The 25,932-nt window shown below is 44.2% G+C and overlaps 1 protein-coding gene across 2 annotated transcripts in view; it reads right to left on the bottom strand.

Moving 5' to 3' along the window:
• Positions 1 to 25,932, bottom strand: part of SPEF2 (sperm flagellar 2) — a 736,330-nt gene that overhangs the window by 440,581 nt on the left and 269,817 nt on the right. For both annotated transcript variants that reach the window (XM_069220893.1, XM_069220901.1), the window contains exons 16-18: positions 25,572 to 25,729; positions 6,182 to 6,337; positions 2,798 to 2,878 (exon numbers count right to left, since the gene is read on the bottom strand). In XM_069220893.1, coding sequence (XP_069076994.1) covers positions 2,798 to 2,878; positions 6,182 to 6,337; positions 25,572 to 25,729 — 395 coding nt within the window. The remainder of the gene's footprint in view (positions 1 to 2,797; positions 2,879 to 6,181; positions 6,338 to 25,571; positions 25,730 to 25,932) is intronic.

Here is a 25,932-nt window from a genome sequence, read left to right as displayed (position 1 = left end):
ATGGAGGAAGGAGCTGACACTAACACCTGAATGGGCTGGGTCCTGTGCCCTCACAAAGGGCTGATAACGCCCTGTAGTGTGTCTGGAGCCAGGGCAGGAAGAGCAGGGACTTTGTGCGCTTCAAAGGCCTTTCTTTGAAGTCACCCCACTTCAAAGGCATCACTGCGTATAAGAACCGGACTTCTGACCCTACCAAGTCAGTACACCTCTGGACCTTAGAACATTCTGCCAAGAACAAGGACTGCAGTGCTGCTGAAGGGACTGTCACTCTGCTGGAACTCTGCTAAATGTTGCTTGATTCCTGCTTTGCTGTGCCTGCCCTGATGCCTGCTGCCTCCTTGCCTGAGAGTATGAAGGACTGGACTTGCATCTCTACATCTCCAGTACCAAAGTGACTCCATGGGCTTGCTGGCTTGCCTCCTGTTCTGAAGTCTCAGGGGGCATCAAAGACTTCACTCAACTCTGCTACAGCTTCTGGACTCTGGCCAGCTGTGATTCCCACCCTGCCAACTGGTGACAATCCGGCCTGGGCCCTTGGGGGTGGGCTCTGCAGCTGTCTACAAAAATTCAGGCATCACTGTCACTGACAAATCGGAACCACTGCATCTCTCCTTGATGGAGATACATCGCTGCTGCTGAGGACATTGCAGCACCAACTGCACAGCTCAGAACTGGGGCATCAACCTCAATCTCGGCGGATTGCGTTTGCATCACCTGCTGTGCACCTCGACAACTAAGCATCATCTTCATTGCAAACAGTTCAGCACCAAACCACTGTTCGAGGTCATTGCTTCGATGACTGTGTGGCTTGAAGATAATGCATCTTTGCCTGTACGGATCAGAACCCATGCATCACCTTCGTATTAGTCCCCACTGCTCCTTGCATCAGATCTTCAACGTCAACGCAATCCTCCACACAAGGTACTGTTTCAGCAGGACAAGGTTGGTCCCTGTAGCCTGCCTGCGCTCCATTGTGGTCGGCCTGAATTTTTTAATTTACCCTGGTATAGTGCAACGAGAGAGCCTGGGTTGGCGCTTTAAGTTTCTAAGCCTTATATTTATAGATATTCTTTAAAAATTCATATCTCGTATTCTACTTGATTTCTGTTGTTTTGTTCATTAATTTAAACTCTATTTTTTTAACCTGGTGTCGATTATTTTTGTTTGGTATTTTCACTATTTTACTGTTTTAAGCGTTGTGCAAGTAGTTTACACATTGTCTCCTTAATTAAGCCTTAGCCCTACTGCTCTGTGCCAAAGTATCAGAAGGTGAGCACAGGTTAATTCATGCTGTGTAACTGACTTGACTGACTAGGATTGTGGTCCCTACTTGGACAGGGTGCATACCTCTGCCAATTAGAGACCCAATATCTAACAAGGCTTATTTGCCTTTGACATACTTTATGGCAACAATCATTCCCGAATGACCACCTGTGAGTGCAGACACATATGCACACAGGTGAAGAAATCTTGGAATGCATTTTTTAATAAAGTATAGTAAAATATTTTAAGATGGCTACATGTGCACACACAGCCAGATACAGTAGGATGCTGTTTGTAATAAAGTGTAAAACAAGTATTTCAAGATGACCAGCCATGTGTGTGCATGCCCACACATGGAGGACCAGTTTGGAACAATTTTTGCTAAGAAGTATTTCAGACTGGCCACCCAAATGTGTGTGTGGTTATGCATCGATGGACATCTTGAAAGTCTTTTTTTACAATAACCATTCCCCGATATCCACATGTGCTTGTATACGTATGTGCTTCTATGTGCATGCATAGATATGCCTTTAAGATTGTTTTTTTTGTAAACTGTACAGCAAAAAAAGCCTTTCAAAATGGCTGCCGATGAGTGCATAAACATAAGCATGCATGTGCACGCACAGACGGCCATCTTGGGATGATAAAAAATAAATAAAGTATGCACACATACCAATACAAGCAAGTAGGATTGTGCGAGAGTTGCTGGGCTCCCACAATTCAAATGAAAAAGGCATAATATAAAACACAACAAAGGCCCAACGAGCTGCTTAGACTTCTCTCTGTGTGAACGATCACATTGTTCACAGACAGAATGCCATCATTGCCATAGAAGGGAGACAGTTCTTTGCCCCCTGGTATATGTTGTGGTGGAAGGAAGCAAGGTGTGACTCATAACATAACTGCTCCCTTGATGACAACGGCTGACTAAAGCAGCTAAGCTTAAAAAAGGTCTGCCAGGACAACTAAAGCTGTCTTCAGAGGAGGCTAGACCTAAAAGGGGACATTGCAAACCAGATTTACATTGCCCATGATCTCACTTGCTGAAATTAAATCAGGGCCAAATGTCACATTAGTTACATTGTCATCAGAGTAAAGGTCTTGTGATGTTATTTTCTTTGATGCCACATCTTGGTGATGTCACTTTCCCTACCCTTGGTGTTTTGGTGAAATGCCATGCATATAATCATGAAAAATTGTTGACAAGTACATGAAACCATTGTGTGTAGGTTTAAGGTTCAGAGACAGTATGTTTCTTAAGGTCTTGGAAATTATTAATAGATTCACAATGGCTTTGCAGTTCTCCACTGGAGATAGGTATTGAAAAAAGTCCATCAGGAAGGAAGAGACAGTAACTATCCTCAGCACACCAGGGGTCTGTCCTTCATTAGGAGGTCCATTTGTTAGCTCAGTGATTAGAAAATTAGATTGGAACTATCACTACATGGTATACTGAGAAATGTATGAGTCCAATAACGGATGAATAAGACATACATACTAAAAATAAACAGCAATAACCACAAATGTATGGTACCTGGTTTTCCAGACTTCTTTCTTGACGGAGAATCGCCTTTCTTTGATTTCTTTTCTTTTGAGTCTGTACGTGTTTTAGATCCTTGTAAAGGAAAACCAAATAAAGATAAAGATATACAATACATTAAAAAATATTTCAAATCACATATTATACATATAATATAATATAATATATGAGGTATAGTCAGTTAAAACGTTTCAAAACATACTCCTCACAAATCTTCTACCATTAACCATCAAAGTGATACGGCTACCAAAAACAATCACAGGTGCCACGATCCGGGTTCTGGTTCACAGACAGCAAAAGATTAGAGTCAGTGCAGTTGTTGCAGGAAAAAAATCTTTACAGTGTTTTAGGAGGTCCTAGACAAAATATCTTTGGGAAACAGAGCTATGATTTTGAGTGCAGGAGTGTAATTAAAAGACATCCATTTACCAAACCCACCTCTGACTGTCATTAGGCCTCACCACCCAATTGTGCCACACAATGAGGCTTCTTGGCTACCTTTCACACATAAGCAATTGTTATTGTCATACCACTCCCCATTAATCAAGGTGACCAGCATATAGTAGGTAAATCTAGGTTTGCAGACGTAAGCCACACCAGCAACAATGGCAGCCTCCTCTAATTCACAGTCAACAATGTTTCTAGAATTTCTGAGTTTTTTAAAATATATGTTAACGTCTTTTTTCACTGAAATGTTTTTTGTTTGATACTATACTTCAAACCAGTGTGTTAGTAACCTCCAAAGCGTCCAACACCAGCTGCGCATGTCTTTGAGCCCAGCCCTGAACTCAACCTCCTGTGCACCCAACTCCTGTTGTGCACAACCCCAGGTCACACAAACAACCTCCTTCTCAGGTCTGGCTATGCTGTGTGATGGACATGTATGTGTTCGGCCAGTCATAGCAGTCTCTGGGAACCGACCATAAGCCAGTGCCTGTGCCGCTGAATCAGCTGCATAGGGATTTGGCAGTGAAAGACATGCTCTGGGTGCTAGGCTAGGACTACAGCGATGCATTATGCTGTTACAATCTTCATATATTTTCTAGTTTTAGGTATCACCCTTTTTGATTTATATATGTTCATTTAATTAGGGGTATGTGTTAAATGTGAATGCACAAATGTCAGAGACAATAAAATATATCTTTCATTTGAACTTGATAATTCAGTTTGCTTGAATATATTCATGTTTTAGAATTATGTGAATTGTTTGTCTAATTAATGTTAAATAATGAGCAAGGTTTTATTGAACATGATATACTGTTTTCTTGGTGGTTTTCAAACAAATGCAGTGTGCCACAGAGTATAATCAGAAAAAATGTTGGAGGGGAATTGTTCCTGTTTATTCTGAAAATGTTCAACAATAAGCGGAGTATATAAACATGAACAGAATGTTATTAGATAGAGAGAACTTCAATCCAGGGGAACAAGACAGTTATCCAGTAGCCATAAATACCTTTCCTTGCTAAAGGCTACGGAAGAGGCACATCATATCTCTTACCAGCTTTTCTGATGGCTTAAGAATAACATAGCCACCAGGGCATAGAGACAAGAAAAGCATGTGCTGTTTCTTTGCTCAACATTGCTTTGATTATTCAAAAAACATATGCGGTGTGAACCATTGAAGAAACTTGTGTACGCCCCTCTTTGGTGCTAGGTTTAACTTATTTAGTGTAGGGAAAGGAAGTGTTGGGGCTATTGATGTATAATACTGTCACACTGTTACAATGTTTTCTATTCTAATTCCTTTTGAGAAGCATAAGTACCACTATTTTGGTTATTTTTAGGCATAATAGTTTCTTTTCAAATCTTCTGCAGTAGGATAGGACTTTAATTTTCATAAATCTTGAAAATATTTTTTAAGGTTTCTAGTGTGTGAGTGTGCCTATTCATGTAGAAGGTTGCACTAACTATTCCTATGAGGTCTCACATGGCTAATTGCTACCTAAAATGCACAATTCAGTGAGTTGCAGGGTGGTTGTAGTCTAATGGTTTTAATGTCTCCAGTGGGCACACTGACTAAGTCCTTAGTTGCAGTGGGTATAGAAAAACTCATTAATGGGCTGTGTTCTGAAAAGAACTTCAAAAAATGCATCAGATCCTGCTTTTATTCATCAGAAGCTGCTGTGTAGGCTGTGTGTTGCAAACTATCTGTGGACAGCCTATGGCTTATGCATTACAGGGTCTGGGAACAGTGCCGTGCTTACAGTGTCATCAGTACTCACTGTGCATGGTCTTTGCCATTCAAAGTTATGCTGTGTACTTTATTTTCTGGGTTTATTTTTTCAGGAACTGCACAAAAATAAGATAACGGATTTTTAAAAAACATTATGGATCTACCGACAACTTGGCACATTCACAATGCTCACTCTACACCTTATGTCAACTCTAGTCATTTTTTTCTCCAGAAAATGGGTTTCAGTGTCTGGCATTCTTTAATGGCCACTACAAATTTTCAGTTCCCAAAGTCAGTTTGATTGTCTGGATTCTGCATGGGCCCTGCAGTTAGCTAAGGGTGAAAATGCTCCCTCTTCGAATCAAATTTGTTTTGTTTCCTAATGTAGCTTTCTTGGAGGATTCAGATCAGTGAACTAGCAATCAAAATAATAAAAAAAGCCTTTCTCAAATTACAACTACTTCTCAAAAACAACTGGATGCATTTACAATAAACCAAGCAAAGGCATTCCTATGAGTACTGTTCTATTTTCATGTCAAGTATGATGTCATTCTGGGTACAGTAGATCTTGTTGTACTGGAGAGCGACATTTCCTATGGGAATTCAATTAAAACATTCTGTTTTCTATTCACCATTTATTCTGATCCACATGAAACTTGTCATGCTGAAACATTGTCACTTAGGCTATTTGTCGCAAAGTCTGTGCAAGTTTGCCAAAATGTGACAAATTTATCAACAAACCAAAAATGCTCACTTATTGGAAACTGAGATTTAACAATAACTAAGCATTTACTATTCTGTGTTTGAGTGTGGTTTCGTTCTGATAAGTAACAGGGTCAAACCTCAGTGGCACTATGTTTGTGCACTAACATCATGGATGCTAAGTAGAATCTCCAGCAGGCACACAATGCTCCCTACAGTTACCCTTACATGAACATCTCAGTGCACAGGAAGTACCATACCACCACCCCTTCTGACTTAAAACAGATGCACAGAAAAAAGCAAGGCAGTCCCAACCAGTCATGGTCCATGTCTGAGACTGAGTTCTACCAAGTAAACATTGGTTGATATTGCATAAAGGCAATAATAAGAGCAAATACATAATTAATAAATAATTTATATCTAGGCTATTCAATCTCATAATAACAATTTACAGAGTGCATATTCTTTTGAACCTTTTAGAAGGTAAACATTAATTAACACACCTTTTGGGGATTTGGATTTGGATTCTTTTCTGCCATTTGCTTCAGGTGTGGGTGATGGAGGAACAAGCTGGTTACTTAGATCTGGTGGGGGTACCTCAGTTGGTGGTGGTGGTGGTACAGACGCAGAAATATCTTCTTTCTTCTCTTCTTCTTTTCCTTAAAATGATTACATAAATATGATACAATGGTTTAAGAATCATTGGAAGTTAAATGTAATCCACAAAGCACTTTTATTTTAAAACTGCTGTGAGAAACAACCAGATTAACATCTCCCCTAAGCCTGATCACAAAGTCCCAAGGTGGGGACATCCAAACCATGTATCAGATGCATGCATACACCCTGCCCTCAGATGTGTGCCCATACCATTCCTCAGGTGCACACTCAAAGCTGACTTCTGATGTGCATTACCAGACACCTACCCACTTTCTCTAAGAAAGCCGCCACCTCAAGCTAGGGCACCCATCTATATTACCCAAACTATGAAGCCATAGAGTCGAAGACAGATAACAGAATAGCAATCTAGACATTATTATCACAATGCTACATGTGCCCATAGCACAAAGAAACACATCCATATTTTACCAGAGACCATCTATATACACCCACTCAGCACCGCCAAGGACTATCCTTACCATCATGTTCATGTACCCATATAAAACACTGACTTCTTCCCACCCATAATGCACTGATCGCCAACTCAGACTTATGACCATACTCATAGTACTGGAAAAATCTGGAAACCGTGCCCTAGAAGTCCTCCAACAACAACTCCAAAAACATGCTTTAGTATCACTAACACTAGTCCAGATCTTGCTCCAGATAAGTGTTCAGTATCCACTACAGAAAGAAATCCACAGAAGCACTTAAACATTTCATTACAAACACATATAAACTCCACCTCAGTGGTTAGATGACTGATCACAAAACATCACAGATGCATGTTCAACACAGCAGCAGATGTGCTTACTTTCTGGATTAACTCTGCTTCATCACAAACACAGTGTTCTGTCATTTACGTATACACTACCTCAGACAGGCTGGTCTTCATGTTAAAATGATCTCTGATAGTTTGTTATGACAGACGTCTCATGGAAATATGAATTAGAGATGGCACAGGCGGGTTTATTAATATTTTCCCTGGTGTTTATTTAAGCATTACTTAATTTCGGGTATTTATTCTGACTTTGATGGGAAACTGGTTTGAAATAAGGTTCTGCCACTCTGCTGAAGTTACCTATAATTATTTTTTTTTTTAAACAAACCTTATTGCATTTTCATCAGTACAAGGTACATGCTCCCAAGGGGGCTCTGCGCATCCTTTTAGGAGGATAATTATTAATCACAATAATTACAGGGGTGATAAATACACAGAGTTCCTGTTAATTATACTGTAGTTCAAGCAGGTGGTCAGCTATAGGCTATTCTTGCAGCTGTCATGTTCCTCCCAAGTCATACAAACATCAAACAGTCTCTACACCCAATCCCCTCCTCCCCCCCCCCCCAGTGTGTGTCCTGTGGTGTACCTGCTCCTAGGGGAGTATTCACTCTGGTTATACTCTAATGATGACCAGCTCAGTGGTAGATAGTAGTGCAGTGATCGGAGTGTGCTGAAACAAGAGGTCTCGCACAGCTATGTCATCCAAGGCTATGGCCATCGCATGATAACTAATGTTACAGTGTTGGAAACACATTAATCCCCATCCGGGGTCTGGGTATCCGGGTCCTGTATGGTATTCACCAGGGTCTCCAGGCTTGGACCACTTCGATAGAGACATGCCCCCTTTTAGCGTCACAAAGTCTTGCTTTGCTTCCCTAAGGAGCTCTTTCCTCCACATGGTCGTTTGGGGTCAGGCATTTCCAGTTCCTCATGATCTCCATTTTAGCAAGAGCAAAAGCCAAGTACTGGAACTTGCTTATAATTTTATTCTTAGAGGTATGAGGAAAATTGTGCTGTCGTGCACGAGATCTCCCTCTCATTGACAACGGCCAGAGTCCCTGTGACATTCGCCCAAAAATGGTGTAGGTCAAGAGAATCCCAAAGCATATGAAAAAACTCTGTCCCCACCCTTTCCTGCCAGGGGCATTTCGTATCCACCAGGGCATAGTATCTGTTTATCCTCCCAGGAATGTCCTGTGTAAGACACAGAAGTTGACATGTTTGAATCTGGCATTTCTAGAGGCCTTTGCTGCACTGTTTAGGATAGATTCCCATTCTCCTTCCCCTATGCCCATATTAAGGTCTGCCTCCCACAGTTCCTTCAGTGCCATTGTTGGCAAACTTATGTCCCCTCCCAACTGTCTACACAAACAAGTTCCGAAGGCAGTCATCACATATTAGCAGCATGCCGCTCGTTGCTGCTCTGCCACATCTAATTTCCAGTGCTTGTGGATGGCTGCAATGACTGCGCCATGCAAAAAGAAGTGTCAGTGATTTGCACCAATTAACTCGGAATCCAGATATGGATCTGAATCGCTCCAGCAGATTTTGGGCATTACACAAAGCGGTCTGGGTATGATGCAGGAATAGCAGCAAGTCATCTGCATCTAGCGCTATACGGTGGTCTTGGGCCTCAACTTCAATATCAGGGTACACAGCCCCTGTCCGGGCATAGCATGCCAGCAGCTCCATAGCCAGGACACATCACAAGGGAGAGAGGGGACAACTCTGTTGGGTTACCCTCTCCAAGACTGTCCGCCCAGTGCAAACCCTAGCTGGTGGGTCCATGTAGAGCAGCCGAGTCCAGGCAATAAATCCTTGGCCTAGCCCATCACGTTCCATGGCGCCATAAAGAAATGGGCACTCCAGGCTATCAAAGGCCTTCTCAATGTCTACTGTGAAAATGACTGCGCTTGTTGTATCGTAGGTGTTAACCACTAGTATTGTGCATAATCAGCGGACATTCTGACCCTATTACGGCTTGGAATAAATCCTGCTTGGTCTCTGTGGATAAAAGTGGGCATATGTGGCAAAAGGCGAGTAGCCAGGATCCTACTCAATATTTTATAGTCATTGTTTAACATTGATAACTGCCTTTAGGCAAGCTTATCAGATTGCTCCTTTCCAGGTTTTAACGAAGGCACTACTGGGGCTTCTCGGGTGGAGAGTGGCAGTAGCCCAGTTTCCTTAGCTACGTTATACATTTCAACCAGTTTAGGGGCTAAGGTCTCCGTGTAAGTAGAGTAGAATTCCACGGGGAACCCATTGGTCCCAGGTGTCTTGTTCAAGGTCACTGACTTAACCGCAGCTCTGATCTCTTGAATGGTAATATTTCCCCTAAGGTTTTAACAGGCTCTATGGGCATGCCAGAAGATGTAATGGTGCCAGGAAGTTCTCAATACTGCCAAGTGAATGCACTGCGCTACTGCTGTAAAGAGTGGTGTAATGTTTGTGAAATTCATGATTAATATCTTCCTGCTGATATGCCCTAGACCTTTAGTCAGTGGCAACCTCTACAATCACTGATCCTCATTTGGCCCGGTACGGTCCCTCTCTGCATCGGCTCATACCATATAATTTCGGTAATCAAAGCAGCACAGCTTCTTAACCATTTCCACCATTTTCTCTTTTCACATTGAGGAGGTCGGTCTGCAATTCTGGGCGCCCCAGTCACCATTGCTCATGTGTACTCAGTGCTTCCGCAGCAGTCAGAATCTCCTGTAGCTGAGTCTTCCGTGAGGCACTGGCCCCTGAGTACCACTTTAAATGTGTCCCACTCCATCGTATTATCCACAGAATATTGGGTAATGGCCACTGTCCAGGTCGCACTTTTGTGCAATTTTGCCCATTTTCAACAGGTGGGGTCCAGTGGGTTCCAGCAGTCCGAGGCTGTGCCCACGCACAGTTTGGGGTGTAAGCTGGTCCTATTTCTCATAGTTGCAGTGGCCGCTCACTACCAGTCATTCGAGGCCATCATAGCCAACCAGCCCAGGCTAAGTTATGTCTCAGGGGCCTCACTGGCCCCTCTGCCTCTGCACCGATGGCCTGCTGTGGCTACTCCCGGCTCCTATCGTCACCAGCCTCCGTGTGTATAAAGTACTCCTCGCACCTTCCAGGGCTGCCTCTGGCACACATCAATTTTCAGGAACACTCAATGGGAGCTATTTGACCTGCAGTTTGGTCAATCGTCCCAGATCAGAGGTAGGGGCTCTCCACTACTCCCCGGCTAGGCCTCCGTGTGGTCCCCCAATGATAGGCCAAACGACAGGGGGTGGGGAAGGGTGCACCCCTTGGGGCCTACATGTATGATGCCTCAGTCCTTTAGCCTCAAGGTGCCGTCTGATGGCCTCCGGGGTCCTATCTCAACCAGAGAGAGTGGTGGGATCAAGGGCAGGGGCCTCGCTGTCTGTTGCGACCCCAGAGGCGAGGCTCTTCCACAATGGAAAGCCAGTGAGCTCAACGGCTATCCCAGTGTGCAGACGATAAAGCCAAACATCGCGTTTTCTGTCTGTTCACTATGGGGGCTTCATGGTCCCACGGCGGGAGGGGCTGCCGCCACAGACCTCACAGGGCAGATGAGGGCCTGATATTCACCAGCTTGTGGGCCGCGTTCCCCTTAATCAGCTTCATTCGCCATCAGGTCTGCTAGGCCTCCTTACCTCTCCTCAGGCTCGTCTGTCATATCCAGGCCCCGGGGATATTGTGCACTCAGCTCTGTGGACCCTTGAAGTCTTCTTGCTCTCAGCCAGATCTCAGGACTCTCAGCAGGACAGGGACCCCAAGCCTCTTGGGGTCCTGCAACACCGACTCACTCTGCTCTCCTGTGGCTTCAGCGGGCGTCCTCTCACTTCTCCGCGCGGTCTGGAGCACTGCATGCCGACATATTGGAACCATGGCTCCATCTCAGGGCCAGCAGGGGCGTCTTTCTCCTCGTCTGTTGCCATAGAGTGTGCAATAGTGAGGTCCTCGAGCAAGGGAGGTACAGCAGGAGGCCCAGCGACCGTGTCGGAGAAAATTAGTGGGCAAGATGGTCGTGGATGGGAGATCTTTCAGAAGGATCCGGGGGTTTCAAGTCTCACCACATCTGCAGTTAGCCACGCTCCCCAAGTTACCTATCATGTTTACTCCACTTTCTCATTATTTCTGCAGATTAACCTTATGCTTACCTGATTTGGCTTTTGGGTGCTGGTTTCTCTTGTGCACAGAGAAACTCCGTCTTGGATAGACAAGGTATCTAAACGTATTTTTTGTGCAAACTCTGGGAAAAAAAGACTCTCTCAGAGGTGAAGCATCTAAGCAGAGACTGTGTGGGCACTTTTGGGGCAAGAGATGTCAGAGGCCGGAAATACAGGACATTCCTGTATGTTCGTCGTCATAGGTAAAAGACCTTTTGTTGATTCAGTTTATGTGACTTCATTCAGGTTGTTAGGTGAGTGTAAGACCACATTCAGGGGGCAAAGAGGCAGAGAGGGACTACTGGGTCACAATGTAGTGGTATGGGTCATTTGCCACTGGTGTTATGCGGTCCGTCCTATACTATGACTCTGTAAACAGGGCCAAGCATGCACTTTTCAAACCTGACTTAGGGTAGAAAGGGTGAGCACTCAAAGGCTTCTCAGGGAAGTAGTGTGAAGGCAGAGACTCAGAATTCAAACAGTTAAAGAACAGGCACAATATATTGCTGTCACTGTGTTTGTCTTTAGTAAAATAAAGTATTTTACTAGCACAGCAAAATGAAATACTGCACAATTCTATGCGTTATAGCTACAGGGTATAGAGTCTTAAGTACGGGCACCTTGATGAGCACTACAGCAACTATGGTGCACTCTAAGGTGTTACCCCAGTATCTATAGTGAATTCTTGGAGGTATGGACATAGGCAAAGATTAGGCACAAGTGCAAATTTACAAAGCAATCACTATATTGGTAGTTCATCGGTCAGTTCAAATACTTCTTGAGCCAAAGAGTTCATATTGGCAAATGGTTAGCTTCCTAATGGCAGAATTATCTTTGAGTGTTCAAGACACTGTCTAATCATCTTACATGCACAGGCCTCATGTTACCTGCTCAACTGAGATGAAGCTCTTAAAGTGCTGGATGATGTACTCATGGGGTCACCCATCAGTGTCTTTTCCGGAGTTACTTGACAGTGGAAGCAGAAACCTTATTTCTCATTTGCCTTTCTGAGGTGATAAGCACTGTAGTAGTGGCCTCTCAGCAATGAGCGGGTCTTGCACTTTGGCACCAAAGATGAATCTTGGACCAGTGGCAATGAACTAAATCTTCACTTGGACTAATGCCCGTGATCAGAGATCAGCATGGAAGGCTTGATCTGTGAGTGCTCTTTTGGCACTTTGCGGCTCTGGCCCATGGGACAGATCTTCTGCTTTGGAGATTATTATAGCTCCTCACAGAATACACCACACATTTAGCAGTGGCAGCACCAGTCTTCTGGTCATGCTGCTGTGCTGCCCAGTGATGTACTGTTGTTCTAGCATTCATTATTTTCACACAGTTGACCACGTTTTGGGAGACCAGACAATCATTTACGATTTGAAGCTGCATCAGCTTCACTCCTGATAGCAGTCAGCTTCTTCTGAGCCCTCCACAATCTGGAAAATGGCTAGTGTTAGAAATGAGGTCTTTGGTTGGCAGTCAGGTTACCCCCTGTCCAAGCAAGGACCCTCACTTTAGTCAGGGTAAGTCACACACAATCCAAATTATCCTGTGCCCACCCTCTGGTAGCTTAGCACTGAGCAGTCAGGCTTAACTTAGAAGGCAATGTGTAAAGTATTTATGCAATAAATCATGCAGTAACACAGTAGAACACAACAAAAATACACCACAGTGTTTAGAAAAATATATAATATTTATCTGATAAGATGCAGGTCGAAACGATTAATATGCAATAAGTATATTTTGGAACATCACTGTAAAAATGATAGTCTTTAGTCTCTTAAAAGCAATAAATGTCTCTTTCATGCACAAAGTACCTGGTTTGCGTTCAAAATCTCCAGGGAGAACCGCAGAGGAGGAGATGCGTGGAAAACAGGGAGGTGTGTGTTGATTTCTCAGGCAGCACACAGCGATGCGTTGTTTAGTTTTCATGCAGGGAAGGCTTTGCGTCGATTTCCGGCACTCGGTCATGGATCTTCTTCGGGTTGCAGGTTTTTGGATGCCCCGGGGACGATGTGTGGATTTCTGCCACTGACAGGAAGTAGTCACATGGGCTGCATCGATCCAGTGGGCACTGCGTGAAACTTTCTACTGCATGGCAGGCGCTGCGTCGATTCCACTCTGGAAGTTGGGCTGCGTTGTTCCGGCTCAGCTGTGAGTCGATCCAGTGGGCCGTGATGCGAATTTCCGGTTGCTACGCTGGTGCTGCATCAATCTTCTTGTTTCGAAGTCGAGCTGCATCGTTCAGGTTTGGCATGTGGTGAATATTTCCCCCCGATGTAAGCTGTGAGTTGTTTCTGGCAGGCTATGTGTCGATTTTCGCTGCGCAAGGAGTCCTTCTTGTAGAGATGAAGACTTTTTGGTCCTGAGACTTTAGGGAACAGGAGGCAAGCTCTATCCAAGCCCTTGGAGAGCACTTCTCAGCACAGCCAGAGAACAGCAAGGCAGCAGTCCTTTACAGAAAGCAGTCAGGTGAATCCTTTGGGCAGCCAAGCAGTTCTTCTGGGCAGATTGCAGATTCTGCTACAGGTTCTCTTCTCCAGGAAGTGTCTGAATTGGTAGGGGCGCATACCCAAATGTGCCTTTGAAGTGGGGGAGACTTCAAAGTGTGGCTTAGAAGTGCACAAGGTCCCCTTTCAGTTAAATCCTGTCCGCCAGGGTCCCAGTAGGGGGTGTGGCAGTCCTTTGTGTGAGGGCAGGCTACTGTACTTTGACATGTAAGTGTCAAGCCCTTAACCCTCCCAGCCCAGGAAGACCCATTCAAAATGCAGATGTATGCAAGTGAGGTTGAGTATCCTGTGTTTGGGGTGTGTCTGAGTGAATGCACAAGGGAGCTGTCAACTGAACCCAGCCAGGTGTGCATTGTAAGGCACAGAAGGGTTTAAGTGCAGAGAAATGCTATCTTTCTAAAAGTGGCATTTCTATAATAGTAATAGTAAATCCAACTTTTCCAGTCAGCGGGATTTTGTATCACCATTCTGGCCATACTAAACATGACCTTCCTACTCCTTTCAGATCAGCAGCTACCACTCAAACAGTATATGACGGTAGCCCCAATGTTAGCCTATGAAAGAAGTAGGCCTCACAGCAGTGTAAAAATAAATGTAGGGGTTTTACACTACCAGGGCATGTAAACTACACATGTACATGTCCTGCCTTTTGCCTACACAGCACCCTGTCCTATTGGTTACCTAGGGCATACCTTAGGGGTGACTTATATGTAGAAAAAGGGGAGTTTTAGGCTTGGCAAGTACTTTTAAATGCCAAGACGAATTGGCAGTGAAGCTTCACACACAGGCCTTGCTATGGCAGGCCTGATATGGTTATGGAGCTCCTTAAGTGGGTGGCACAATCAGTGCTGCAGGCCCACTAGTAGCATTTAATCTACAGGCCCTGGGCACATATAGTGCACTTTACTAGGGACTTATAAGTAAATTAAATAATCCAATTGGGTATGATCTAATGTTATCATGTTTAAAGGGAGAGAGCATATGCACTTTAGCACTGGTTAGCAGTGGTAAAGTGTGCAGAGTCTTAAAACCAGCAAAAACAGTATCCAAAAAGTGGAGGGAGGCAGGGAAAAGGTTAGGGGTGACCACCCTAAGGCTGTCAGATCTAACAGCTGGGCTTTGCCTTCTTGATAACCTTGTCTCCTGCAGGGCCAGGTACTACCCTTACCTCTATGAGAAGGCAGTAAGGCATCAATGTTCTAGGCAGATCAACAGCTTCTCCAGCAAGTGATACAGGCTTCAGATTATATCCCTTCAGCTCTGGGACAAGGTCTTTGAGTACTCTGCAAAGCATTCCCTTACTTGGTCAAGAAAAACATGGAATTGGAACAAAGTGGAGTGAATTGTTTCTGACTCTTATACGTCATTTCCAGAGAGGGGATCTGGATCCACTATCTAAGGTCATGGAACTTTTTGGAATGGGTCCTTTCAAATTTCATTTTCTGTCTACAATGCTGGTAAGGTCCTTGTGCAAGGTGATAGCTCTCGCAGAGGTAGTGAGGAGTCTGTTTCCAAGGAGTATCTAGAACATAAGTACAATGATGTGTGAAGTCTATGCAACTGGCTGTTGTCAGCCTTCCTAAAGAAATGATCAGAGACAGGCAAAAGTTCAGGCCCTACCTAGAAACATTCTCACTCTTGAAAACAGAATCCTCTGACTTCCCTTCCTTCTTATCTACCAACTGCCATTGTTGAGGACAAACTAATTAGAAATCCTCTGGCAAAAGGTCGTCATAATTTCTTGAGGTAGCCTGTCTTATTCTTTTGTCACTTCGATTACTGGGTCTTAACAGTCCAGACCACTGAAGAAATCTGCATCAGACTTTGCATAAATATGAAATGTATTTATTAAAGAGGTGCTTGGATGGTCATGATGAGGTTAAAAAGCTAGAGATATATGAACAGTTGGCACCTCAGGACCATTATTTGTGTTTTTTTAAACGGTCTCTCTGGTTGGCATAGGGAGCCTTTTTTCCATTTCAGTACATACAAACCAAGGCTGATACTGCGGTATCGAAAGGCTGGCTGCAGCTAAAAACAAAATGCTGTAGTCGCAATCACAGGACTTTGGGTCCCTGTCCCTGAGGCCTGAATTGTTTTGCAAAAACCCATAATGGGTGAGAATGGGCACACCCTGACCCCAGGGCCATGTAAGGTGGTCTGTAGGGGGACTCCCCCCCCCTCCAAGTAGGCTAAAAACAAAATAATTTGGGCAGGTCCAGGGCCGGCTTTAGCACTGGTGGCGCCCTGTGTGACAGTCTTTTATGGTGACCCCAACCCTATGAACACCTCCTTGGATTCCCTCACTAACACCAAGCAAATGTGCCCCTCATCTCTCATGCAGACCCTAGCCCAGGTTTCACATCAGCTCTTTGAGTGCTCTGAAATTTGTTTTAAAGCGCTTGTAAAGGATGGCTTTACACATAAAATATAGTTCCGTTCTTTGCAGCAGGCACATTAACCCTCCAAGCTACTTTATGGCGAGTCAAAGCTGCCGCTAGAGAAAACTCCCATCTCTCTCCCTAGCAGGAACATTAATTACAAGAGGTATCTTGACATTTGAATTGGTTCCTGAAGGCTGGACGCACAAGGAACTTTTAAGCAGGTGCTTTTAAATCGCAAGTTTCGTAAGTCTTTGCTAAAAACAGCAGCCCCTTGAGGCCTGCGCCCCCAATCCAGGTCAGAACCCGATGTGGTGGCACCGCTCGCACGGCCCTGGGAGGGTGGTACTGCAGTGCGAAATAGGCAGCCCTGCGGTACCCAGCATAGACCAGGAAACGTCCAGAACGACGACTCCGGAACAACGATTACGTCTGTTAACGCAAGCGGAACCACAATTGCGTTAACAATGACTTCCTTTTTCTCTGCCTTAACCACGCATGTGCTAAACAATGCACATGCGTGGTTAAGGCAGAGAGAAAAGGAAAGTGCATTGGGAGAGGACGTGGTCAGGTAAGTGGGGCTGGGGCAGGGTTAGGGGGTCGTTTTTAGGGGTGGGAGTGGATTAAGGCCTTGGGGTGGGGGGGTCGGGTTAGTTTTTTTTTTTGGGGGGCTGGGCAAGGGGGGGGTCGGGTTTGTTTGGTTTTTAGGGGCGGGATGGGGGGATCTGAGTAGTTCTGTTTTTAGGGGCGGGGTGGTGATCGGGGTAGTTCTGCTTTTAGGGGCAGGGCAGTTTTGTTTTGGGGGTGGGGGTTGGGATACTTTTGTTTTTGGGGGTGGGGGATCGAGGTAGTTTGGTTTTTGGGGTGGGAGGAGCTAGGTAGTTTGGTTTTTGGAGGTGGGGGTTTGGGTATGGAGATCAGAGTAGTTAGGTTTTTAGGGCCGGGATGGGGGGATCGGGGTACTTTTGAATTTGGGGTGGGGGGATCAGGGTAGTTAGGTTTTTAGGGGTGGGTGGGGAGATCGGGGTGATTTTGTTTTTAAGGGTAGGGCAGGGGGATCGGGGTAGTTTGGTTTTTGGGGGTGGGGTGAGGGGGATCAGGGTAGTTTAGTTTTTAGAGGTGGTGGGGGCAGTTGTTTTTAGGGCGGTTGGGGGTGGTCGGGGAAGGGTTGAGGGCTCAGGGCAGGTGGAAGGTATCTGGGATAGTTTTGTTTTAGGGGTGGGGGGTCAGGGTAGTTTTAGTATTAGGGGTGGGGTACTTCTGGGCCTTAGGGCAAGTGGGGGTCGCATGCTAGAACCACGCATGCCATTCGCACACATGCCTTTACTAGGCATGCTTTTCCAACGAAAAACAACGCGGTCGTTCTTCCGACCATGTTGTTCAGGCATGCGTGGTTCCAGCATTCATTGTTCCATCATACATTCGCATAGACCTAATGCGACATTACAGTACCAGTGCAAGTGCTTAATTTGTACTTGTTTCTGGTGCGGAGCACCTGCACTTATTTTTTAGGGCTGGCACTTATTTTTCTGCTTCAAGCATTTACGGCGAGCAAAAGACACATGTGGGATGGAGGAAGAGGAAAACGAAAAAGCAACACAATGGGAGAAAGCAGAAAGCTCCAAGAGTGTGTTTAAGGGGCAGGGAGTGGCTTTAAACGGACTGAAGAGTCCCGAGATGGCTTCAAGTTTAGCTGCCTCAGTATTCTGTGTTCGCACATTTAATTGCAGCAGCCGCATGCTTAAGCGGAGGGCTTTGGGTACCGGCACGTTTTTATTTACAAACTAAGCACTGACCGGCGCAGTACCACAAATCAGTTAAACAAATAAACGGTGAGTATATTTGTACTTGCACCCGAGATCCAAGGAGGAAGTATTTCAAATTTGCCTCAAATTACCTGGGGAAGTAATAAAATGTTGATGGTTTAAATACGGAACAGAATAAGCACTCAAATGTGTTTTGTAGACGTGACTTAAACGTTGTGACTAAGTTTATTCTGCTTTCTCTGCTGTGCGTGCACGTTTGAACACAGACACACACACACACACACACACACACACACACACACACACGAATGAACGCCTGTGGCCGGTTTGCAGTTTGACAGGACCCTTTTGCCTCTATGCTTCAGTGATCAGAAATGCAATTCTAGATAATAGCAAAGAAAAAATAGATTACACACAGGTGCTTGCTGGTTTCCTGCAATTTATAGACAGCAATATCTGCTGTGCAAGAATTAAATTGTATAATTCTAAATCATCAGTGAAAATAATACCGTGAGTGTTTGCTAATCTGTTTTTTTGCCAACAGCTCGAATGAATCAGTGACATGTTTTGCTATTCAGTCTCAAATGTAGTTTTCCCAAGGAACCCTGCGCCTTCTGTTATTTATCTATAAACAAAGAGCGCACCAATTCTGAGTGCATAACATTTTGCAAGAACATTTGCCTAAATTAAAGTCCAGGTTCCTTCAACAGGAACGTTTTATTTATTTTATGAGAGAGCGGGGTGGAAGGGGACAGAGAGAGATGGGTTATCAGTTAAACCTGGCCCATCTCTTTACACTAACTCTACAAAGTAGCTTGCGGACAGATAAACAATCAAGTTTCAGATATTTAGCTGACCTCTGGCTGAATAGCCGAAATTATGCACTATTTTACTGGTCATTAGGTTGAAATCAGCGATTATGCACTAGTTGGCCTGCAGGCAGATAGCCACTTAATATCTGCTTTGCTTGCCACCTTTTTCGGTCGAGCGCACAAGTGCTCTGATGTGTTGTAATAAATCGGTGGACTTTTGACCACGCCCACCGCACGCCCATCACTATCACTCGTTCATGGGCTTGCCTTTCAAAAATCCTTTGTTATCATTGGTAAATGCTCTACATTTGTTGTTCTTTGGGGAGTTTTGCTACCGTCTTGGCAATCGACCCTGTTTCATGGATAACTACGCTTTTGCCGATATGTATGACTGCGAGCGAACTGCTTTTTCCTTTTGTGTTTCTCCTTTGCGCTCATGCTCATGGCGGGCGTGGTGCTTTGAATCGGCTCGCTTATGTCAACTGTTTTACTTTTCATTGTCAAATTATGTGCCAAGAAAAGTCCCGTTAGGAATTTACAACGCCAATAGCTCTAACTCGAGCAAATGTGAGACCCATTGCATTGCAAATGCTTGTTTAACTTCCAGTGAGGATAGGCATTGGCCCCTGACTTGTGGTCCCTCAGTGCATGTGCCTGCAGGAACAAGGAACGCCTGCTTGTGTACAGGAAATGAAGTGAACTGGACACTTTGGGTGCTTTTTAACCCTTCTGTGGCAGCACAGGTCTGACACAGACAAGGCACCTTCCAGCCAATGCTTTTTATTGGACTTTACCATAGAGCACAGACCTGGGACTGACCATGCCAATGCAATGGCCTTTCCAAGTTCTTCCACTTAGCAAATGAAGACTCTCTTGGGAAAGGTGAGTTTCATCCTCTTTCGTTTGGTAGAGGGCCATGTAGAAAACGGACTCTTTTTGACAAGGTTACCCCCACTTTTTGACTGCTATCTGATGTGATTTTGACTGAAAGTGCACTGGGTTCCTGCTAACCAGGTCATCAGTGACAGATCTCTTCCCCAAAACTGAACAGTTGTTTCCCCAATTAGCAACTCCTTTAGCACCGTCTGTAAGTCCCTAGTAAATGATACCCCTTGTACCTAGAACTTGAGGTACTAAAAAGAGTCCCAAAGGACTGCAGCACGAATTGTGCCAATCTAAGGGACCCCTCACCAAGCACATCAGGCTGCCATTGCAAGCTGCATGCCTTGCTGCAGACAAAAGTGAAAACACATGCCACACATACCTGTGTGCCAAGTCCCCTAACACTGCATGCAATATGTAAGTCATCCCTACAACAGGCCTGACATATAAATTAAATGTGAGGGCATTCCTGCAGGACCAGATATGCCCTTGCTATCTCTTGTCAATTCTTCAGGTGCAGTAAGTGGACAGGGAAGCCATTTTAAATGCATGTGCTGGACACTCGTCAATTCGAGTTCCCCAGCTATATGATGGCTTCTCTGAAGATAGTGATATTTGGTATCAAACATCTCGTATTGATAGGCCCACTGATTGACTTATCAGTACATACACCCAGTGGGCACCTTAGAGGTGCCCCTGAAAACCTATCAGCTTATGGTGTGCTTGCTGACTAGCTTGAGCCAGCCTGCTACCACTAGAGAGGAGTCCGATCCCCTAAGGTGAGAGCCTTTGCTCTCGGGTGGTCAAACAAAAAGCCTGCTTTGGGGGCCGTTACACAACCCCACCCAACAGGATTACCTGCAAATCTACATTCCAAGGAGGGAAGCTTCAAACAAGCCTGCCATACTTGCTATGAATCTCTGGCTTCCCTCACAAGAAAATGCCGACCATCGTGCTCCAGGGCCCATTTGGCACCTGGACATGCAGGAAATTTGTATTCAGAGAGTTGTGTCAGTCCCTCAGATCAATCCCACCCCCAAGGGGAGCTGCCTGATGTGGACATTACGTTTCAAAATCTGCCATATTGGTGCTGGCAGAATTAGGAATTCTGGGACAGGGTTATGTCCACTTCCCATAGGAAGTGGTCATATAGAGGGTGTAGTGATACCAGGAGTAAGTAGCCCACTGGCTACTATCCTACACTCCCCGCAATGCCCCTAAATTCAGTGTTTATGGGAGCCCCTGGCACCACAGAAGCAGATCTTGATGACCTAAGAATCCCAAGGACCCTGAAGAGCCACGAAAGCAGTAGAAGAGAAAGAAGCAGCTGACCTGGTACCAGCCCCGCTGGCATGTCTGCATCCTTTGTCGAAATCAGCACCAAAGTCGAGTTGTACTACAGTTGTGTCTCCAGAAACCCGGGAGGACTGTCTGCCTTTGAAAAAGACTCGAGACCTCCTGTGAACAGCAGACCTTTTCTCCAGCAAACTCCAAAGACGGGACTTTGAAGCTTCAGGAACCACTAAAACCCAACACCCAGAGTCACCACAGCACCTGCCGTCTCCGACCCGAGCTGAAGTGCACCACCGGTGCCAGCAAGGTTCTCCAGTACTCCAGAGTCTGAGTCCATCATGATTTCATCCCTCCTGGACTACTCAATGACATCTACAGCCTCTGCATGCAGCCCCCTCTACCGCAACTGCTTTGGTAAGGAAACCCCGACACCTGAAGATACCTCTGCACCCATTGCCCCTGAGCCATGGAGAAGAGGACCAAAGGTGGCTACATGTGCCCGAGCATCGTGAGACCTCAGCCTAGCTGTTGGTTCAGCTCGACTGGCTTCCTGGCCAGAGCCTGCAGCCTCTTTTCGCAGTGACCAATCTCCATTGAAATGCATTGGGCACCCACCGCTGTTTTGCACCCTGCACTCGGCAGCCCCCGGGCCACTGGTGGTGTACTGATGGTGCTGCCTTGGACCTTGCCCACCACTCACCTTAACTCCTGGAGATTGGGCTTGTAAGTCACTGTACTCTACCTGTTTGCAGGACGAGTTCTTCCTCCCATAAAATAACATTGCAAGACTCAGAAATGGTAGTGTCCTCTTTTGAAAGTGAAAAGAATGTATATTTAAAAACATACTTATATGAACAAGTTTCTTCTAATGCCTAAACATATATAAAGATACATGCTATTTTTATAAATTGGTGTGGATCTCCTTTTTGAGTCGTGTGTCTCATTTATTGACCACTGTGTGTATTTGTGGATGTCTTGCACTCCTCTGTGTTAAGCCTAAGACTGCTCAACCACACTACCTCCAAACAGAGCACTTTGGGATTGCATAACAAGCCCTGTCCAATCAACCCCAGGACTCTTTGCACAGCAGATATACCACATAAAGAGTCAGCTTCCTACAGTATTGTTTGGCATCATGGGGCTTGAATTAGCAGGAATTGGCAATAAAATACAAAGCTCTTCTTAGACTAGGCCCCTAAAGTATATCTTGTCCGAGCCACCCAAAACACTTAAAATGACAGGGGCCAAGCCGGCGAGGGAGGTTGCCTCGCCCCCAGAGTGCACCCATACTGTACCTTTGCATCCTGTAAATCCACCTGCAACAGTTCCGTTCTAGACATGCTTAAAATGCAGAGGGTTCTAGATAAAATAATGTGGGATTTGCGAACCCACATTTGTAAATTAAAGCATACATGATGTGAAACTGGAAGCAATCTTTTCTTTCTTCCCTTTTAAAACTGCTTTTAAGAACTGCTTTCTGGAACACAGATGGCATTACTGTAAAAAAAATTACTAAAGCTCTGTCTCAGTGGAAGTGCTTTGAAGAAGGTAAATTGTTACACAGCTCTATAACAGTAATACTCAGCTAAAATTGGAGCAAAAGGCAGTACCGAACTGTAGGTGAGCCTTACATCTATGAAAATTTAAATTTGGCAAATCAGCTAAGCAACCATTAAGGGCAACAGAGTATTTTGTTACTTACAACAATATGTACAAAATACACCTGCCATCACAGCAGTTGATTTGTGTTGAACTACATTGGTGGGGTTCATATTGCAAATATATCCTCAATATCACACAGACGGAGACAAATACACAAGCACTTCTATCAATCTCAAGTACTTACAGCCCAGGTTTTCAAAAGCTGTATATATACATTTGCATGTACAAAAATAACAAAGGTAGCAAAAATCCTAAATCAAACAATCAGTCCACAGTAAACAGAGGAAAGGTGTGTTCTGATTTTTAAGTTTGGCCCCACTTAACAAATGATTAAAAACCCTAAAAAAATCACTCACAAAACAAAGTTTAAAGGAACATTATAGTTCGGTTTTGAATTAGCTAAAAAAAGAAACATTTAAAAACCAAAGGACCATTGAAACTCACCAGTTATAGCCCAGTGAGCAAACTATAATTTCTGCCCCCTACATGCACTGCTTATGACCTCAAATATTACATCATTCATGACATGGTAAATTACATCATTGATGAGATCAATGATGACATCTCAAATGACACCATTGATGACATCACTGATAAAATTATCCAATGAATGTTACAGTTTGTAATGTTCATTTCATACTAGAAGGTGCTAAGTGTGTTACACCTAGACCTAATGTTCTATCACCACTGTAGTAGTAATGGGTGTAACTTTTCAAAACATGCAGGACATGGAGCATATCAATGAAAATATCTACATTTAGTTTTCACTGTAATTTAGGTGTGTAAGTTCGGTGAATGGAAAAGCCTGCCCGCCAAAGTCCAGACGGGCAGATTGCCGCTAGTGTGGCTGCCTTCCTGCAGGCCCCATTAGGAGTTTCCCGCTGGGTCAACAGGCGGAAACGGTGTTTCTGCCTGCTGGCCCAGTGGGAAACGACCTACAGCATTGTCTCCGGCTCATAATAGAGCTGGCAGCAATGCTGTAGTACGTAGGGTGCACCAGCAAAGCAGACAGTGAACATCGCGACGGGGCTGGCTAGAGGGGCCCCTGCACTGCCCATGCCCAGGCCTTATTTTGCATTCATCTACCTTCAAGGTAGATATACTTATATACACGTATTATCATGGTCTCGCATATATAACTTTCTCTGTGACACATATCGCAGTCAGATACTGACACACATCACACTTGGACATCCCCATATTGTGCACACTGGGAGTATAGTGTGTTCTGGATTCTGCGCCCTTGTGGTTTTTTTTATTGGGAGACAACACATCTAGCCTTGAGAAAGTCTATGTGATGAAACACGTGTCAGCTGTTTTTTCATCGGATTAGTTGTTCGTTTTACAGTTTCCTGAATCTTGGAAGAATTAAATTTCAGCACGTACACTACTTTTAACTCATTTCTGAATGGACTACCAGAATATGTTGTGGTGTGCCATGGTATTTTGAACATTGTATTACTACGTGTTGACTATCTCTGGTTGACAAGACCACACCCCCAGTGCCTGGGTGTGACACCAGCTTGGCACCCTCGGAAGAACTACCTATGCATTAATCTATTGTGATTTGTTTTACTCTTCTTACACATAAGAAGTGCAAACCATTTGCTCAGCCACTCTTTGTATGCTATAACTGCCCATGCCCAGTGCATGGACAGTGCAGGGGCCCCCAGCAGCCCATCTCCGCCATTCTTTACATGGCAGTGCTACCTCCACTTAATCGATGGCAGAGAAGGGACTCGCAATCCCCCAGGCAGCGCTTCTTGCAGCGCTGCTCTGATGGATTAGGACCACCAGCAGCGCCAGACCGACAAAAACTCTTAATCTGGTGGTGCTGGCAGTCCAACTGTGGCGCTACCGCCATAGTCGTAATGCAGCGGTCGGAACACCACATTGGCAGCGATCCAACTGCCACTGCGCCCCTGGAGGTCTTAACACGTCCCCATAATGTCTCTTTAGAAATGAATGTGATCAGCAATTTATTAATCTTTGAATACTATTCAGAAGAGTGCTTGGACTTTATTTAACTTAATGAGATATACTTCTAAAGTACCTATATGGTATAGATGTTAAGTCAACAGCTACATGTCTGTGCATAAGGCATATTTATACAAATTACTTTAGACTTATTCTGAAATGAATAGAATGGTGTACACCATTAATACAGTCATACCGCGAGTTGAACCATTTGTGAGTCACCTACACATTACACATTCTTCAACAATGCAGAATGTCTCAGAATTTTCACTGAAGGTCTGCAATAAATAAGTGCATGTTATAAATCTCATTTTCCTATAAAAATTGTCAATTACACCATATGACAACTCTTTAATGTCAGCATGTACACAGAAATCCACATGTGAATAATGTATTGTAATGATATGCTTTAGTTTTTCCAGATGTTTTATCAACAGGACTTTGATTTAAGTCACAATCTATTTGTAACATATGTTTGCAGCACACAGTAGATGTGCTCAGTCTCTGCCTTCTTTAACTGAAGTACTGTTTGCACTTAAAGATTTACCAGTAGTTAAAATGTGCACAATATAAATGTTGCCATATTGAATCAGACTTTTCTCCAGGACTACTATATTCATATTTCATAGATGCACACATGTACATACAGTCAATCTATGCTGTATGTTTGTGGACACTTTGCTGCTTACATTCTTTTCCAATATGATCTAGTGGTTTACAGAATAATTTGAGGACCAATAGCTTGGATGATGTCACAGGTGATGGAATCAATCATGTCATGTAACATGTCATGAGTGATGGAATATGTCAGGTCATATGTTACACAGAACTGTAACTGTGGAATTTCACTGTTTCGGTTAGTTTTTAATTACTTTCAATACCTAACTATAACGTTGCTTTGACCTCTGGCCTTTTCAATGAATATAAGCGAATGTAAACAATTGCACAAATGAAAGTAGACATGCCAAACTCAAGTTAATAATTCTAATCTTACCTTTATTGTGTTTTTTAAAAATTGCTTCCAAAATTACTTCTTCGACCCTTTTGCATAATTCCTCCATCTCCATCTCCCCATTCACTTTAATAAGAATATTTTGCTGCTCAGAAAACCAGGTTTCTAATTGTTGCCAGTTGTCAGTGAAGCTTCCTATTCTGTAAAAATTAAGTGCATCTTAAAAACCTAAAATCTACTTATGAGGCTGATATTTTACAATGACATACTATTTGAATACATGCATGTAATACATTATTAAATATGTGATCATCTGCATGCCGTCTGTGTGGAGTAATTAATTAAAATGACAAAGATTCATTCAAACCATGTCCATGGAGCAAAGGAGAACATATAGTACTTC

The sequence above is a fragment of the Pleurodeles waltl genome, chromosome 1_1 (assembly GCF_031143425.1).
Source record: "Pleurodeles waltl isolate 20211129_DDA chromosome 1_1, aPleWal1.hap1.20221129, whole genome shotgun sequence".
NCBI classification, from domain to species: domain Eukaryota; kingdom Metazoa; phylum Chordata; class Amphibia; order Caudata; family Salamandridae; genus Pleurodeles; species Pleurodeles waltl.
This window is presented reverse-complemented; position numbering and strand designations above follow the sequence as displayed.